The sequence below is a fragment of the Nerophis lumbriciformis genome, linkage group LG02 (assembly GCF_033978685.3).
Source record: "Nerophis lumbriciformis linkage group LG02, RoL_Nlum_v2.1, whole genome shotgun sequence".
NCBI lineage: Eukaryota > Metazoa > Chordata > Actinopteri > Syngnathiformes > Syngnathidae > Nerophis > Nerophis lumbriciformis.
Window position 1 is genome coordinate 58,982,827 of NC_084549.2, and position 20,556 is coordinate 59,003,382.

Below are 20,556 nucleotides of genomic sequence, written 5' to 3' on the forward strand. Positions count from 1 at the left end.
ACTACTGTATTTTTACCCACTTTGTTTCTTTTCTGTCGCCACATACGCGGTCTATCGTTTCCTCTCACACTCAAACACAGGAAGTGACATAAGCTATTGTGCGTGTGAGACATGGAGAAAGGGGTACATTTTGGACATGTTGAATTGTGCAAGTGTAAAGAGTACAGTAACTTGATGAGCATGCTTGAAGACAAACCATGACCAGCAAGGATATTTCATCATACAGGGGTCTCAAACTCGCAGCCAAATTGTGGCCCCCGAGACGCTATTTTGCGGCCTCCGCCTCAGGTTGTACGGTATACCGGTTTTAGTATACAAAACCCCGTTTCCGTATGAGTTGGGAAATTGTGTTAGATGTAAATATAAACTGAATACAATGATTTGCAAATCCTTTTCAACACATACTCAGTTGAATATGCTACAAAGACAACATATTTGATGTTCAAACTGATAAACATTTTTTTTTTTGCAAATAATCATTAACTTTAGAAAGGTGCAATAAATACTTATAAAGTTGAGGAATGCTCATCAAACACTTATTTGGAACATCCCACAGGTGAGCAGGCAAATTGGGAACAGGTGGGTGCCATGATTGGGTATAAAAGTAGATTCCATGAAATGCTCAGTCATTCACAAACAAGGATGGGGCGAGGGTCACCACTTTGTCAACAAATGCGTGAGCAACTTGTTGAACAGTTTAAGAAAAACCTTTCTCAACCAGCTATTGCAAGGAATTTAGGGATTTCACCATCTACGGTCCGTAATATCATCAAAGGGTTCAGAGAATCTGGAGAAATCACTGCACGTAAGCAGCTAAGTCTGTGACCTTCGATCCCTCAGGCTGTACTGCATCAACAAGCGACATCAGTGTGTAAAGGATATCACCACATGGGCTCAGGAACACTTCAGAAACCCACTGTCAGTAACTACAGTTGGTCGCTACATCTGTAAGTGCAACTTAAAACTCTCCTATGCAAGGCGAAAACCGTTTATCAACAACACCCAGAAACGCCATCGGCTTCGCTGGGCCTGAGCTCATCTAAGATGGACTGATACAAAGTGGAAAAGTGTTCTGTGGTCTGACGAGTCCACATTTCAAATTGTTTTTGGAAACTGTGGACGTCGTGTCCTCCGGACCAAAGAGGAAAAGAACCATCCGGATTGTTATAGGCGCAAAGTGTAAAAGACAGCATCTGTGATGGTATGGGGGTGTATTAGTGCCCAAGACATGGTTAACTTACACATCTGTGAAGGCGCCATTAATGCTGAAAGGTACATACAGGTTTTGGAGCAACATATGTTGCCATCCAAACAACGTTACCATGGACGCCCCTGCTTATTTCAGCAAGACAATGCCAAGCCACGTGTTACATCAACGTGGCTTCATAGTAAAAGAGTGCGGGTACTAGACTGGCCTGCCTGTAGTCCAGACCTGTCTCCCATTGAAAATGTGTGGCGCATTATGAAGCCTAAAATACCACAACGGAGACCCCCGGACTGTTGAACAACTTAAGCTGTACATCAAGCAAGAATGGGAAAGAATTCCACCTGAGAAGCTTAAAAAATGTGTCTCCTCAGTTCCCAAACGTTTACTGGGTGTTGTTAAAAGGAAAGGCCATGTAACACAGTGGTGAACATGCCCTTTCCCAACTACTTTGGCACGTGTTGCAGCCATGAAATTCTATGTTAATTATTTGCAAAAAAAAAAAAAAAGTTTATGAGTTTGAACATCAAATATGTTGTCTTTGTAGTGCATTCAATTGAATATGGGTTGAAAAGGATTTGCAAATCATTGTATTCCGTTTATATTTACATCCAACACAATTTCCCAACTCATATTGAAACAGGGTTTGTAGTACCGCGATACTAATTAATAATTTTCAGTACTATACCGCCCCCGTCGTCGTCATGTCGTAGTCATTGCTGGTTTACGAGCGGAGGAGCATGTTCGGCAGCGCACAATCACAGAGTACTTACAATCAGACAATGTGTGCAGACAGAAAAGGGAGAACGGACGCATTTTGGCTTAAAAACTAACGATAAAGGTGAAGTTATAACACTGAAACGCCCACCGGAAGAGGTGCTTTAAGACATGGCTAGCTAGGTCGCGGCTAAAGTCCAGCCCCAGTCGGCAGTGTTGTAGCTACTTCTAAATCACTAATCCTCGCTTCCATGGTGACAAATAAAGGACGTTTCTTACAAGTATCATCCCTGCAGGACGAGGAATAGCTGAACATGCTTCACTACACACAGTAGCTCACCGGTGTCAAAATGTAAACAAACGCCATTGGTGGATCTACACCTGACATCCACTGTAATGATATCAAGTATCTAGTCGATAATTATGATTACGTCGATATTTTTTGGCAACACAACAATATTATGTTTATAAACTCAGGAAATATGTCCCTGGACACAAGCGGACTTTGAATATGACCAAAGTATGATCCTGTAACGATTGATACCCAATTTGTGGTATCATCCAAAACTAATGTAAAATATCAAACAACAGAAGAATAAGTGATTATTACATTTTGACAGAAGTGTAGATAGAACATGTTAAGAGAAAGTAAGCAGATATTAACAGTATAAATAATTCATTTTCTACCACTTGTCCTTAATAATGTTGACAAAATAATAAAATGATAAATGACACAATATGTTACTGCATATGTCAGCAGATTTGTTTGCTTACTTACTACTAAAAGACAAGATGTCTAGTATGTTCACTATTTTATTTAAGGACTAACTTGCAATAAGAAACATATGTTTAATGTACCGTAAGATTTTTTGTTAAAATAAAGCCAATAATGCCATTTTTTGTGGTCCCCTTTGTTTAGAAAAGTACCAAAATAATTTTAGTACCGGTAACAAAATATTGGTATCGGGACAACACTACCTCCGCCCCAATATGAAAGTCTAATGTCAGTGCGGCCCGTCAGTTTTATATAAAAGGCACTTTACAGTGTTGTGTGTGGAGCTCAACGAATCGGCCAATCACGGTGGGGTACATGGCTCCGACGCCGTGCTGCTCAACAGGAAAAAGCGAAAACAACGCACATTCAGAAATTACGTTGTCCTTGCCTTAGCTGGAAACGACAGTGACACCAAGTGAAATTAAAATCAATTCCACATCCCCAAACATCCATCCATCCATCCATTTTCTACCGCTTGTCCCTTTCGGGAGTTGCGGGGGGGTGCTGGAGCCTATCTCAGGTGGGAGGAAGACGGAGTACCCGGAGGGAACCCATGCAGTCACGGAGAGAACATGCAAACTCCATACAGAAAGATCCCGAGCCAGGGGATCGAACCCAGGACATTAGTATTGTGAGGCGCAAGCACAGCATGCACATCGTGCTGCCATCCCCAAACATGTCTTTACTTATTTTCATATTAAAGCTTCATATTTTTTCCCCTCTTATTTTGTGTTACAAAAATAAAATAAATAAAAAAATACATCATTTTTTTCAACAAAAAATTTGCCTGACCTGCTCCACCCAGACTCTGCCTCAAACGGCCCCCAGGTAAATTGAGTTTGAGACCCATCAATCCATCCATTTTCTACCGCTTGTCCCTTCTGGGGTCGCGGGGGCCCTGTCCTAATTATAGATTTTTTTTTCCAGGGCCAATACCGATTTGTAGTTGTCACCGATATTAATTTACAGTACAAGTTATTTAAACATTAATAGTATATGTCAGTAAACAGCTGAACAAGGCTTTAAATTGTTGTTTAAATGTTATTTTTTAGGAATCGTCGGACCAGTAGCGACATAATGTTTTATGCGGAGCTCATGTTGTGGATAATTTAACACCAAAAAATATTTGTGGATTTTACAAACGCCTTTATTATGTGTGACTGAGAGGGGCATCAACATTTGCATTTCAAAGTATGGGAAATCTCCCGGGAAAATTGGTAAAAATATGGGATTTCTCAACATCACAATAAGTCGCCATCGACTCAATTTAACGCAATTTTATAGCAGTTTATAGATTCAATACATTGTAAAGTTTCCTTGTGAGGAACCCTAAAATATTTTAATAAAAATTATTCTAGGCCCTTTAATGTAGCTTATATTTGGGACATTTTTCAAGCTGGCTAATATTTCTTTCTGGATGTTACAGAAAGTATGAGAATGTGTGAGCTGCTGCCAAGGGCGGCCCACCGGCGTCTCGAATTTGGCCCACGACACGTCATGGGTTTAAGGAATCTGACCCCAGGGACATTTCAATTCATTCCGAGGGTCAATTTATATGCTGCTGCTTTCTCGCCATTGTGTGGACAAATGAGTAATTAATTACAAACCCCGTTTCCATATGAGTTGTTCAACAGTCCGGGGGTCTCCGTTGTGGTATTTTAGGCTTCATAATGCGCCACACATTTTCAAATGGGAGACAAGTCTGGACTACAGGCAGGCCAGTCTAGTAACCGCACTCTTTTACTATGAAGCCACGTTGATGTAACACGTGGCTTGGCATTGTCTTGCTGAAATAAGCAGGGGCGTCCATGGTAACGTTGCTTGGATGGCAACATATGTTGCTCCAAAACCTTTCAGCATTAATGGCGCCTTCACAGATGTGTAAGTTACCCATGTCTTGGGCACTAATACACCCCCATACCATCACAGATGCTGGCTTTTCAACTTTGCGCCTATAACAATCCGGATGGTTCTTTTCCTCTTCGGTCCGGAGGACAGGACGTCCACAGTTTCCAAAAACAATTTGAAATGTGGACTCGTCAGACCACAGAACACTTTTCCACTTTGTATCAGTCCATCTTAGATGAGCTCAGGCCCAGCGAAGCCGACGGCGTTTCTGGGTGTTGTTGATAAACAGTTTTCGCCTTGCATAGGAGAGTTTTAACTTGCACTTACAGATGTAGCGACCAACTGTAGTTAATGACAGTGGGTTTCTGAAGTGTTCCTGAGCCCAAGTGGTGATATCCTTTACACATTGATGTCGCTTGTTGATGCAGTACAACCTGAGGGATCGAAGGTCACAGGCTTAGCTGCTTACGTGCAGTGATTTCTCCAGATTCTCTGAACCCTTTGATGATACCGTAGATGGTGAAATCCCTAAATTCCTTGCAATAGCTGGTTGAGAAAGGTTTTTCTTAAACCGTTCAACAATTTGCTCACGTATTTGTTGACAGAGTGGTGACCCTCGCCCCATCCTTGTTTGTGAATGACTGAGCATTTCACGGAATCTACTTTTATACCCAATCATGGCACCCACCTGTTCCCAATTTGTCTGTTCACCTGTGGGATGTTTCAAATAAGTGTTTGATGAGCATTCCTCAACTTTATCAGTATTTATTGCCACCTTTCTCAACTTCTTTGTCACGTGTTGCTGGCATCAAATTCTAAAGTTAATGATTATTTGCAAAAAAAAAAAAAATGTTTATCAGTTTGAACATCAAATATCTTGTCTTTGTAGCATATTCAACTGAATATGGGTTGGAAATGATTTGCAAATCATTGTATTCCGTTTATATTTACATCTAACACAATTTCCCAACTGATACGGAAACGGGGTTTGTATATGACCCAATGCAAACAACCTTCCTTTTAAGGCGGCGCCATATTTCCATGCTTTGGCAGTGACATAACGAGTTAGAACTGTAGCATTTTAACATTATAGAAAAAATTCACAAGTATTAGGCAAGAAAAAAATGCAATAAAGTATAGATGTATAAATAGTATAAGTAAGACTGCATTAATAATCAAGACGTAATAAAAACGTGAGTGATTGATGGTTGTGTTTTATATATAAATCACTTCTTGGTCTGGTTCCCCCTTATTTGTGTTCTTTTATGTGTAGAGATTCCAGTCGCTACAGTTTAAGGTCACAGGACATACTTAGAATGTTTGCTCCTCGAGCCAACACAAATCTTGGACAAACAGCTTTCAGATATGCTGCTCCATGGTCATGGAATAACTTCCAGAAGGATCTGAGGTTACCTGAACTGATCACTTTGGGGGAATTTCAGGCCTTTTTAAAGGATCGAGAAACGGTCTCTATTGGGCATTGCACTTGTTTCATTGTTTTGACCTATCACACCTTATGTTAATTTGTGCAAGTCATTTATTTTTTTAACTGTGGTGTGTGACTGCTGCTGTTTTTTGTTGTTGTTGTTGTTTTTATATGTATTTCTGTAACTTTGTCTTGCTGCCCTATTGGCCAGTTCACTCTTGGAAAAGAGATTTTATCTCAACGACTTGTTTACCTGGTTAAATAAAGGATATTGTGTGTACACTTGAACTACTATCCTTTAGAATAATATGCCTGAAAAGTAAATCCAAACAGATATAAATAAAACAAAAAATACAATCTAAAAAGATTCTAAAATTTAAATATTAGAAGAAAAAAAATATATATATATATTTACATTTGTATGTTTATATACATATTTATTTAAAAAAAAAAAAAAAAAAAAAAAAAAAAAAAATATATATATATATATATATATATATATATGTAAAAATGCCAAATATCGGCGCTGAAAAATCATTCCATCTCTAGTCCCAGTGTGCATTTTATTTCAGGGACTTTGACCACCGTTGCACGCCCATACAGGCTCTGGGTTCAGCCTGAACAGAATGCTCAGTTTCATTGCACAGATGTTTTCCTTTAGTCTCAACATGCCACGACAAGTTCTAACTGGTCAACTAAAGAATCTCAAAGTCCTCCTGACAAGTTCTTTGCAGTCAGTCAGTCAGTCATCTCACACTTGGACCACATATCCGGGATTTTGCTCCTCCGTGGCTTCCATCAGAGGAAGCACAGAAGAATGGCAGCTCTGCAAAGGCGCACGGAGCTGCCGTGCGCAGACGGAGATAGATAAATAGGAGTTGGCATAATGAGTCCCTACACTGGAGGAGCAGCGGCAGCCGGGTGACCTCACCCCTGCCAGGGTTACCATGGCAACTCAGCCAGACTGCCTTTTTTTTCTGCCCCTAATATGTTTTTGTCCTGTAAGCCACCCTGCGGATAAGAGTAAGGCAAAAATTATGATTATTTTATCTTCATCACAGTCTTACCAACATTGTGTAGTTTATTGATATACATCTAAAATAACCATCCATTGGTTATTAGTGAGAACATTTAATACACATTTAAACATGTCGGAGTTTAGATACACACTAAAACCAGGAGGGGGCAGTGTATTAAATTAAACACAAAATATAACCTTTTTTATTTTAATCAGATGAGATTTTTAATGATATTTTGCAAGTAGCGATGGAAAGAATGTGGTTAATTCCTCAGAGAAGGGGCTCATTACTGCCTCCTGTGGAACAATGTGGCATTGCAAGACAAGGTCGCTGAACATTAGCTTATTTCAGCGATAGCAAATAATTAGAGATGTCCGATAATGTTTTTTTTGCCGAAATCCGATATTCCGATATTATCCAACTCTTAATTACCGATTCCGATATCAACCGATACCGATATATATACAGTCGTGGAATTAACACATTATTATGCCTAATTTTGTTGTGATGCCCCGCTGGATGCATTAAACAATGTAACAAGGTTTTCCAAAATAAATCAACTCAAGTTATGGAAAAAACATGGCACTGCCATATTTATTATTGAAGTCACAAAGTGCATTTTTTTTTTTTAACATGCCTCAAAACAGCAGCTTGGAATTTGGGACATGCTCTCACTGAGAGAGCATGAGGAGGTTGAGGTGGGCGGGGGGGTAGCGAGGGGTGTATATTGTCGCGTCCCGGAAGAGTTAGTGCTGCTGTTGTGTTGTGCTTGTTGTGTTACGGTGCGGATGTTCTCCCGAAATGTATTTGTCATTCTTGTTTAGTGTGGGTTCACAGTGTGGTGCATATTTGTAACAGTGTTAACGTTGTTTATACAGCCACCCTCAGTGTGACCTGTATGGCTGTTGATCAAGTATGCTTTGCATTCACTTATGTGTGTGTAAAAGCCGTAAATATCAAAACCGCAGCTTGGAATTTGGGAGATGCTCATGAGGAGGTTGAGGTGGGCGGGGTTGGGAGGGGGTGTAGCGGGGGGGGTGTATATTGTAGCGTCCCGGTAGAGTTAGTGCTGCAAGGGGTTCTGGGTATTTGTTCTGTTGTGTTTATGTTGTGTTACGGTGCGGATGTTCTCTCGAAATGTGTTTGTCATTCTTATTTGGTGTGGCGCATATTTGTAACAGTGTTAAAGTTGTTTACACGGCCACCCTCAGTGTGACCTGTATGGCTGTTGACCAAGTATGCATTGCATTCACTTGTGTGTGTGAAAAGCCGTATAAATTATGTGACTGGGCCGGCACGCAAAGGCAGTGCCTTTAAGGTTTATTGGCGCTCTGTACTTCTACCTACGTCAGTGTACACAGCGGCGTTTTAAAAAGTCATACATTTTACTTTTTGAAACCGATACCGATAATTTTGAAACCGATACCGATAATTTCCGATATTACATATTAAAGCATTTATCGGCCGATAATATCGGCAGTCCGATATTATCGGACATCCCTACAAATAATGACTTTGGTCTCTAATGAAGAGAAAACTAATTATCACAAAAATAAAATCAGAGAACTTGTAAAACTTTAGAGCACACTCTTGATATAATTAAGACAGGATTTTTAAATTTTTTAATTTTTTAAAGTAAACAATTTCAAAAGAAGAGGAAAAATCAGGTGGGTTTATGCTGGATTGTGGGAGCAGGTTTGATTTCCCAGCAGCTGTGATTTTAGATGTTTGATCATTGAGGTACGGGTGTGAAGATCACGCATTGGAAGATATTTTAGTGCAAGTTTGAGGGGCCCGAAATACGCTCTTTCTAACCAGGGGTGCCTTAAGTAGGGTCCGAGGGCCAAATTTGGGCCGCTGAGTTGTTTGGTCTGGCCCGCCAAAGTGTGGGAACTTTACTATTAATATTTAGGTTATTTTGTGTTTTACACTTAAAATTAGGAGTTTCCTGATTCAATATTTGATACAGGATTATGGAGTGTGATCAGCCAACAAAACAAGTATCGGATGATATCAGTTTGCATGTAAAATGTCCAATACAGTCCTTCAGCGTGTTTACTTTTGCCAGCTAACATCTTAATGTCCACCAATAAGCACACACGGTTGTATTTTCTTCTATTTTTGTTAAGTCATTTACATCATGGTAGGTTATAGGCTACTGGGAGCTAGCGGTTACACAACAGCTAAGCACACAATAGCACCCAAACTAGACTTACGGAATAAATGTCATTAATTGAACAACATCAAACGCGAGATTTGTCAATATAAACAATCACCAAATCATTAGATTTGCATATTACTTACATATACAAAGAGTCCAAGGCACTTTAGAAAGTGTCCAGTAACAAACGTGTCCGCATCACTCAACTTACTGTTATTATTTTGACCACCAGATATAAAAATACAATTGCCGCTCCACTTCAACTTAAAGACAGCATAAGTCCATTCCAGACAATTAATAATAAAAGTGTTTTTCATACCTAACATTGTTCACTGACTAATTTTAATTGACCAAACCTTATCTAGCATTCTACACTACAAATTAATACAAGTATGTATGATTCCTGCTGATACTGTATCGGATCGGTATCGGCCAATACTCAAGGATCCAACTGGTCCCAGTGTTGATTTTATTTGGTCTATTAAAACTCCTACATTGGAGCAGTTCATGGAAAATATCAAGATGGAGCCTTCCATTTTTTTTACTGATTTTTTTATTGGATGTTTTTAAGTATTATAAAATCTAGTTTGCTCAATACTGCTGTAGGAGCCAGAAATGTGTATGTAATGTCACGTGTTGTCAGGTGACATTAATGGCGGTGACTGGGGCGGTATAGCTCGGTTGGTGGAGTGGCCGTGCCAGCAACTTGAGGGTTCCAGGTTCGATTCCCGCTTCCGCCATCCTAGTCACTGCCGTTGTGTCCTTGGGCAAAACACTTTACCCACCTGCTCCCAGTGCCTCCCACACTGGTTTAAATGTAACTTAGATATTGGATTTCACTATGTAAAGCGCTTTGAGTCACTAGAGAAAAGCGCTATATAAATATAATTTACTTACTTACTTACTTACACTATGAAGGGGTGTTTACCTGCACTCAGGGTTAGTGAGAGGAGAGTAAAACTGGCTAGCCATTAATTTTGTGGACAGCTTTGAATACCGCTTTATTGTGTTGTTTTCTATCTTATCTATTGATATTACTACTATTATTCTCTCAATGTTACAATTTCATTAACGTATTAATGTAGTTATATTTTATTTTTTACATATATTTATATTTATTTTACATATTCTCCAATGTTGATGCCTTAAAGGTGGCGTTTTTCATCAAATGTTTTGTTTTGTTATTATTAATAGTGCTGTGTGTGTTTTCTTCTCTTCTTCATTTTTTGTAAAGCACTTTGTGTTTGCCACTTGCTTGTGTATTAAAATGTGCTATATAAGTAAAGTTTGATTTAACGCTGTTGGACACATAATCGCTTTGGATGCTTAATTGGAGACTTTAGACATTGCTTACTAGGATGCTTATTGATCGTTTTTTTGGTTGCTTTAGAGCAGCGCTGTCCAGACAATGAAAAATTAAAGTGTGCCGGGGCTATTTTGAGTTTTTTTAATTTTCAAAACAATATTTAGATTTTTTTTAGTCATAAAAATGTTAAAAATGAGTCAAATATATATATATTTTTGTCATTATTCAAAGCTCAAACCTCCGTCGATATAAAGTAGAAATTTTCTATGTTTTATGTCCTTTTAGTCAAAGAAAACCCTGTTTTTTCATGGCAAAAAGACAAAATGTGAAATATTTTCTCAAAATAAATTTAGTTAAGTGTTTGATGTTAAAGTAATTGGAGCCTTAAAATAGGTCAATAATTCATAACGCCATTATTTTGATTCATCAATATTTTTTGAGTAGTTTTAAAAAACAAAAACTAATACATCCTAAAGAGCCCCACTCGTAAAAGTGTTACAGTGGAACATTATCACCAGACCTATGTAAGCGTCAATATATACCTTGATGTTGCAAAAAAGACCATATATTTTTTTAACCAATTTCCGAACTCTAAATGGGTGAATTTTGGCGAATTAAACGCCTTTCTATTATTCGCTCTCGGAGCGATGACGTTGTGACGTCACATCGGGAAGCAATCCTCCATTTTCTCACTTTCGTCGGTGTGTTGTCGGAGGGTGTAACAACACAAACAGGGACGGATTCAAGTTGCACCAGTGGCCCAAAGATGCGAAAGTGGCAAGAAATTGGACGAAATTTGTTCAAAATACGAGGGTGTGGGGAAAGCCGACGAAATGGTCAGTCGTTTGTTCCGCACACTTTACCGACGAAAGCTATGCTACGACAGAGATGGCAAGAATGTGTGGATATCCTGCGACACTCAAAGCAGATGCTGACATCAACTCCAAAACTGGACAGATCAGCTTTCAGGAAAAGAGAGCGGATGAGGGTATGTCTACAGAATATATTAATTGATGAAAACTTTATTCATTACTCGCGGTTTTACGTAAATTATTATACATAAACTGTGTTTACCAATAATTTAGCTTAAAAACATTTTTTTTTTTCAATCATTTGAGTACATTCGGGTAGTCTTGTGGAATGCAGTATTTTGTGTCTATTTAGGTATGGTTAACCTGAGTGCTGAAATCGTAGAAAAATATATGTTCTTAGCGCGCCTGAAATGGGCTGTCTGCACTTTCAAAGTGCATGTTGTTGCCAAATGTATTTCATATGCTGTAAACCTAGTTCATAGTTGTTAGTTTCCTTTAATGCCAAACAAACACATACCAATCGTTGGTTAGAAGGCGATAGCCGAATTCGTCCTCGCTTTCTCCCGTGTCACTGGCTGTCGTGTCGTTTTCGTCGGTTTCGCTTGCATACGGTTCAAACCGATATGGCTCAATAGCTTCAGTTTCTTCTTCAATTTCGTTTTCGCTACCTGCCTCCACACTACAACCATCCGTTTCAATACATGCGTAATCTGTTGAATCGCTTAAGCCGCTGAAATCAGAGTCTGAATCCGAGCTAATGTCGCTATAATTTGCTGTTCTATCCGCCATGTTTGTTTGTATTGGCATCACTGTGTGACGTCACAGGAAAATGGACGGGTGTTTATAACGATGGTTAAAATCAGGCACTTTGAAGCTTTTTTTAGGGATATTGCGTGATGGGTAAAATTTTGAAAAAAACTTCGAAAAATAAAATAAGCCACTGGGAACTGATTTTTAATGGTTTTAACCATTCTGAAATTGTGATAATGTTCCCCTTTAAAAATAAGTCACACATTTTTTTGTTTACTTTCAACACTTAACTCTCTATATAAACTTCAGATCTGTCTGGCGATTTTAAGTTTTTATATATTTTTTAAAATATTTTTTATTTTATTTGTTTGTTTTATGCTCTTTTTGTAAAAACAAAAAACAAAAACAAAAAACATGGCAAACACAAAATATGCAAGAGATATAGAACCCTTGCCATCCAACCTGATGGAGCTTGAGAGGTGCTGCAAAGAGGAATGGCCAAGTTTGTGGCATCGTATTCAAAAAGACTAATTGCTGCCAAAGGTGCATCAACAAAGTATTGAGCAAAGGCTGTGAATACTTATATACATGTACATTTTTAGACTTTTTAATACATTTGCTTTACCTTGGGGTATTTTGTGTAGAATTTTGAGGACAAAAGTGAATTAATTCCATTTTGGAATAAGGCTGTAACGTAACAAAATGTGGAAAAAGCGAACACTACCCGGGTGCACTGTATTGCCACGTAAAGAAGAAAGCCGATGAGGTCAGAGTGCTGCTGGGGGTGAATAATCTTGCCGCGGGGGAAATCGTCACTGGACATCATCTTAACCATGACCGGCTAAAAATAGCATCTGTCCTGCTGTCGTCACACTCAGAAGCAGCAGAAGGGGAGGGAGGAGGAAGGCGGGGTGTAGACAAAACAGGGGAGTGATGGAATTAAGAGAAATGGAGGGGAGGAGAGCGGCGGTGTAGGGGGGGGACAGAATCAAAGCAGGTGAAGAGAGGCAGGAATGACGCACGGCTGACGTCAGCACAGCTGTGTGCGGACCTACTCCTCCTTTGGTCTCCGTTCACAACCGAAAGGCTACGGCGTGCGGCGTTGGCCCAGTTGTTACGCAATGTCTCACCTTAAGGTCCCTGTGCACGATGTCATGCTGGTGGATGTGGCTGACGCTCTCCAGGATCTGATTGATGCAGTGGCTGTGAGAGACACAAGAGGACACAATCAGCTCACACACATACTGGTTATAATTTGGAATGGGGACCAAGTTTTTGATCATCACTTGTGGGGACCACCCTTTCTACAGGTTGTGGAGGCATAAACATTTTTTGGTAAAATGGCCACTGCCCAGTTAGCTCATACACGTCTTTAAAGGGGAACATTATCACCAGACCTATGTAAGCGTCAATATATACCTTGATGTTGCAGAAAAAAGACCATATATTTTTTTAACCGATTTCCGAACTCTAAATGGGTGAATTTTGGCGAATTAAACACTTTCTATTATTCGCTCTCGGAGCGATGACACATTACAAACACCGAATCAAATCAGCTCTGTTATTTTCCGTTTTTTCGACTGTTTTCCGTACCTTGGAGACATCATGCCTCGTCGGTGTGTTGTCGGAGGGTGTAACAACACGAACAGGGACGGATTCAAGTTGCACCAGTGGCCCAAGGATGCGAAAGTGGCAAGAAATTGGACGAATGTTGTTCAAAATACGAGGGTGTGGGGAAAGCCGACGAAAATGGTCAGTCGTTTGTTCCGCACACTTTACCGACGAAAGCTATGCTACGACAGAGATGGCAAGAATGTGTGGATATCCTGCGACACTCAAAGCAGATGCATTTCCAACGATAAAGTCAAAGAAATCTGCCGCCAGACCCCCATTGAATCTGCCGGAGTGTGTGAGCTATTCAGGGACAAAAGACCTCGGTAGCACGGCAAGCAATGGCGGCAGTTTGTTCCCGCAGACGAGCGAGCTAAACCCCCTGGATGTCTTGGCTCACACCGTTTCTACCATCCCTTAAGCCACCGAAGATGATCAAGAGAAGAATATCGACCCTAGCTTCCCTGGCCTGCTGACATCAACACCAAAACTGGAGAGATCAGCTTTCAGGAAAAGAGAGCGGATGAGGGTATGTCTACAGAATATATTAATTGATGAAAACTTTATTCATTACTCGCGGTTTTACGTAAATTATTATACATAAACTGTGTTTACCAATAATTTAGCTTAAAAACATTACAATACTTAAAAACAAACACATACCAATCGTTGGTTAGAAGGCGATCGCCGAATTCGTCCTCGCTTTCTCCCGTGTCGCTGGCTGTCGTGTCGTATTCGTCGGTTTCGCTTGCATACGGTTCAAACCGATATGGCTCAATAGCTTCAGTTTCTTCTTCAATTTCGCTTAAGCCGCTGAAATCCGAGTCTGAATCCGAGCTAATGTCGCTATACCTTGCTGTCCATCCGCCATGTTTGTTTGTATTGGCATCACTATGTGACGTCACAGGAAAATTGACGGGTGTATATAACGATGGTTAAAATCAGGCACTTTGAAGCTTTTTTTAGGGATATTGCGTGATGGGTAAAATTTTGAAAAAAACTTCGAAAAATAAAATAAGCCACTGGGAACTGATTTTTAATGGTTTTAACCCTTCTGAAATTGTGATAATGTTCCCCTTTAAATCTCTGGATTGATGAAGTAATGTGCTGATCATTCTTACTGGGGACCCTGGGGAAAAAGAGTTATTATGGTTCATGGGGACCAAATTTTAATAATTTTGCATAATTCACGCAAATTTGTACGTGACTACTTAGGACCATTTAAAAAAAAAAAAAAAAAAAGTTCAAATTAAATATGACATGATCCTCAGAATACAGCACTACAGCTGTCCTCTTATAGGAAGTTTCACCACTTAAATGTACCAGCTACAGCCCGATGAGGGGGCTGCTGTGCAAATGTCTCACACTTAAAGGGGAACATTATCACAATTTCAGAAGGGTTAAAACCATTAAAAATCAGTTCCCAGTGGCTTATTTTATTTTTCGAAGTTTTTTTCTAAATTTTACCCATCACACAATATCCCTAAAAAAAGCTTCAAAGTGCCTGATTTTAACCATCGTTATATACACCCGTCCATTTTCCTGTGACGTCACATAGTGATGCCAACACAAACAAACATGGCGGAAAGAACAGCAAGCTATAGCGACATTAGCTCGGATTCAGACTCGGATTTCAGCGGCTTAAGCGATTAAACAGATTACGCATGTATTGAAACGGATGGTTGTAGTGTGGAGGCAGGTAGCGAAAACGAAATTGAAGAAGAAACTGAAGCTATTGAGCCATATCGGTTTGAACCGTATGCAAGCGAAACCGACGAAAACGACACGGGAGAAAGCGAGGACGAATTTGGCGATCGCCTTCTAACCAACGATTGGTATGTGGTTGTTTGGCGTTAAAGGAAACTAACAACTATGAACTAGGTTTACAGCATATGAAATACATTTGGCAACAACATGCACTTTCAGAGTGCAGACAGCCCAATTTTCATCAATTAATATATTCTGTAGACATACCCTCATCCGCGCTCTTTTCCTGAAAGCTGATCTGTCCAGTTTTGGAGTTGATGTCAGCAGGCCAGGGAAGCTGGGGTCGATATTCTTCTCTTGATCATCTTCGGTGGCATAAGGGACGGTGTGAGCCAAGACATCCAGGGGGTTTAGCTCGCTCGTCTGCGGGAACAAACTGCCGCCATTGCTTGCCGTGCTACCGAGGTCCTTTGTCCCTGACTTGCTCACACACTCCGGCAGATTCAATGGGGGTCTGGCGGCAGATTTCTTTGACTTTATCGTTGGAAATGCATCTGCTTTGAGTGTCGCAGGATATCCACACATTCTTGCCATCTCTGTCATAGCATAGCTTTCGTCGGTAAAGTGTGCGGAACAAACGTCCAATTTCTTGCCACTTTCGCATCTTTGGGCCACTGGTGCAACTTGAATCCGTCCCTGTTCGTGTTGTTACACCCTCCGACAACACCGATGAGGCATGATGTCTCCAAGGTACGGAAAACAGTCAAAAAAAACGGAAAATAACAGAGCTGATATGACTCGGTGTTTGAGAAAATGGAGGATTGCTTCCCGATGTGACGTCACGTTGTGACGTCATCGCTCCGAGAGCGAACACTAGAAAGGCGTTTAATTCGCCAAAATTCACCCATTTAGAGTTCGGAAATCGGTTTAAAAAAAAAAAGGTATTTTTTCTGCAACATCAAGGTATATATTGACGCTTACATAGGTCTGGTGATATTGTTCCCCTTTAAACTAACCAGTAAACATGTTTTATGGGCCAAAGCTTAAAAATCACTTAGGCATCTTCAGAATGGATCTGACCAACGTTCCCTCTAAGGTGCGCGCCTGCACAATTGCGCACTGCTCAAGCGTCCTCTGCGCACAGCAAATATATGACGCGCACCAAATCAAACCCATCTGAATTCTAAACAAAATAAACACATTTATTCTGTGTAATTTTGCAATGCAACTCTGAGTGACAGTGACAACAAGCGACCCTAACGGTGTTCATCAACACCGTTCAATTATTCTAACGTCTATCGAGATGCTTCGAGGACAGGAATTATATCGATCACTTTATTGAGCAAAACTGTTTATATTCGGCCATAACCACACCAAAAACATGAGTAAAAAACTTCTATCTCGAAAAACTAGTCATTTTCTGCCGTACAAACCAGGCCAAAAGCAACTTGTCATCTGTCACCAACACGCATAGCACTAAGCCACTGGTGCGTTTATGGCCACACAAAAATCTGGACAACTCAAACACCACACAAAGTTACACTATGACTCCTCAGTCATACGTGTGCTGATTCTACTGTCATTTATTATTAATGTTAATTTATTGATATTAATCATGGAATGCTGTTACTAGAGAAAGTTACAGGAATGCACACTTCATCCTACGCTTACATTTCATTGTGCAACATGAGAATGTTTAAGGGGAACTGAATGTGATCTCTGAAAGGGGTACAAATGATTTCCAAAGCAGGACCCCCACCCAGACATATTGTACAATACTAATCCATAGCTTATGAAAAACAAGATTTCTTTTATTTTCATTACAAGTGGGCCAAATCACTAATATTACTAAGTAATCTCATGAAAATGACTCCTCTCATTTGAGTGTTATAATAAAAGATTGGTTTGAGACAGGTGTGATGTTGCTCACATGTGCTCCACTGAATGCTCAGGGAGTTTTTGTGTTTGCTCAGACACATGAACAATTAGAGGGAACATTGGATCTGACTATCATTTAAAAAGGTTTCCCTTTAGGACAGTGGTCCCCAACCTTTTTGTAGGGGGGGGGGGTGATTTTTTTTTTTTACATTTCTTTTTTATAAAGAAATACAATAATGTGTGCTTACGGACTGTATCCCTGCAGACTGTATTGATATACATTGATATATAGTGTATATATTGTGTTTTTAGGTTGATTTAATTAAAAAAAAAAAAAAAAAAATATATATATATATATATATATATATATATTTTTTTTTTTTTCTTGTGCGGCCCGGTACCAATCGGTCCGCGGACTGGTGGTTGGGGACCACTGCTTTAGGAGACCTGTTTTTTTGTACCCATACCGTCAGAGGTCCCCTAAAGGTGACTGTGTAAACAGAGTGATGTCCCCATTAAGTGAGCATTGCCAGACCACGCACGCACGCACGCACGCACGCACGCACGCACGCACGCACGCACGCACGCACGCACGCACGCACGCACGCACATGAGCAAAACAAAACTAGCTGGTTCACTTTGTGGCGTTTTTGGCAGGCTTCAACAACAAGGAAAGGAAAAACAAGTCCAGGTCTCCGTTTTTTTCCCTCTCACAGTGCGCCATTACGGGGAGCACACGTCCGCAGAGCAGGTCCTTATTGACAGGATGCAAGTCCGAAGGGAAGGGACGTTTGTGCCTTTAACACAGCCACATTACATAAGCGGAGTCCTTAGCTTGCGCATCTGCATTTTTCTTTCCGGTCTGGTGCGTAGTTAAGATCAGTGTGAATCACGCCGAGTTTGACATTTGTGAGAAAGGCTATAAGGGCCACATGGAGAAAAATCTACTTCCAAATAGGCTGAACTGGTAAAATCACAGCACGATAACGTAAAAAATAAAGACAACTTCAGATTGTTTTCTTTGTTTAAAAAATACAAGCACATTTTGAAAATGTATAAATCATTATGTTGTTGGGGTTTTTTACACTTACATATTGCGGTTAATAGTATTCTATCTTTATTTGTCGTTATTTATACTTTCTGAATAAATTATGTGATAATGATCAACTCATTGGTGTTAATTTTTAAAGGGGAACATTATCACAATTTCAGAAGGGTTAAAACCATTAAAAATCAGTTCCCAGTGGCTTATTTTATTTTTCTAAGTTTTTTTCAAAATTTTACCCATCACGCAATATCCCTAAAAAAAGCTTCAAAAGTGCCTGATTTTAACCATCGTTATATACACCCGTCCATTTTCCTGTGACGTCACACAGTGATGCCAACACAAACAATCATGGTGGATAGAACAGCAAGCTATAGCGACATTAGCTCGGATTCAGACTCGGATTTCAACGGCTTAAGTGATTCAACAGATTACGCATGTATTGAAACGGATGGTTGTAGTGTGGAGGCAGGTAGCGAAAATGAAATTGAAGAAGAAACTGAAGCTATTGAGCCATATCGGTTTGAACCGCATGCAAGCGAAACCGACGAAAACGACCCGACAGCCAGCGACACGGGAGAAAGCGAGGACGAATTCGGCGATCGCCTTCTAACCAACGATTGGTATGTGTTTGTTTGGCATTAAAGGAAACTAACAACTATGAACTAGGTTTACAGCATATGAAATACATTTGGCAACAACATGCACTTTGAGAGTGCAGACAGCCCAGTTTTCATCAATTAATATATTCTGTAGACATACCCTCATCCGCTCTCTTTACCTGAAAGCTGATCTGTCCAGTCCAGTTGGAAATGCATCTACTTTGAGTGTCGCAGGATATCCACACATTCTTGCCATCTCTGTCGTAGCATAGCTTTCGTCGGTAAAGTGTGCGGAACAAACGTCCAATTTCTTGCCACTTTCGCATCTTTGGGCCACTGGTGCAACTTGAATCCGTCCCTGTTCGTGTTGTTACACCCTCCGACAACACACCGACGAGGCATGATGTCTCCAAGGTACAGAAAACAGTCGAAAAAATGGAAAATAACAGAGCTGATTTGACTCGGTGTTTGAGAAAATGGCGGATTGCTTCCCGATGTGACGTCACACCGTCACATCAAGAGCGAATAATAGAAAGGCGTTTAATTCGCCAAAATTCACCCATTTAGAGTTCGGGAATCGGTTAAAAAAATCTATGGTCTTTTTTCTGCAACATCAAGGTATATATTGACGCTTACATAGGTCTGGTGATAATGTTCCCCTTTAATCTATCAAGATACAAAAATATCATCAAAATCAAATTACAGTTTGTTATTTATGTAGTTTGCTCATTTTCCTCGACCAGTGCACTAACATCATATTTTTTTCTTTTTTTTTCTTTACATATGTAGCATCATCTACAAAGATACAATGAATTGCTATTGCGACATCTAGTGGACACATTTAGAACAGCAGTTTCTTTCATTCAAAAATGTTGGCTCATTTTTATACTTGGCAAACCCATCCCGCGGGCCGGATAAAAACCTGTTCGCGGACCTGATGTGGCCCGTGGGCCGTACGTTTAACACCCTTGTTTTAGGGTTTTGTTTGCAGGATTACACAAAGTGCCAGACAACGTATGCAGGGCCGGGACACAGGTCAAGGAGAAAGTCGCATATCATCAAAAGATAGCGTGTAACATTTGTTGTATTTAGTGCTTTATTGCTGCATTTTATGTCCTTTATGTGGACCCACATTCTGAGGTAACTTGCCCTATTCCAGGGGTGTCAAACTCCTTCTCATTGAGGGCCACACTGCAGTTATGGCTGCTCTCAGAGGGTGAGTAGACTGTATAAGAAATATAATATATAATTAGGGATGTCCGATATTATCGGCCGATAAATGCTTTAAAATGTAATATCAGAAATTATCGGTATCGGTTTCAAAATTATCGGTATCGGTTTCAAAAACTACAATGTATGACTTTTTAAAACGCCGCTGTGTACACGGACGTAGGGAGAAGTACAGAGCGCCAATAAACCTTAAAAACACTGCCTTTGCATGCCGGCCCAGTCACATAATATCTACAGCTTTTCACACACACAAGTGAATGCAATTCATACTTGGTCAACAGCCATACAGGTCACACTGAGGGTGGCCGTATAAACAACTTTAACACTGTTACAAATATGCGCCACACTGTGAACCCACACCAAACAAGAATGACAAACACATTTCGGGAGAACGTCCGCACCGTAACAAAACACAAACACAACAGAACAAATACCCAGAACCCCTTGCAGCGCTAACTCTTCCGG

At 40.1% G+C, this 20,556-nt stretch overlaps 1 protein-coding gene across 8 annotated transcripts in view; it reads right to left on the minus strand.

Annotated features, from left to right (window-relative positions):
- The window catches only part of camk2g2 (calcium/calmodulin-dependent protein kinase (CaM kinase) II gamma 2), a 169,851-nt gene that overhangs the window by 63,346 nt on the left and 85,949 nt on the right, over nucleotides 1–20,556 (minus strand). For all 8 annotated transcript variants that reach the window (XM_061965636.2, XM_061965628.2, XM_061965655.2 and 5 more), the window contains exon 6: nucleotides 13,149–13,221. In XM_061965636.2, coding sequence (XP_061821620.1) covers nucleotides 13,149–13,221 — 73 coding nt within the window. The remainder of the gene's footprint in view (nucleotides 1–13,148; nucleotides 13,222–20,556) is intronic.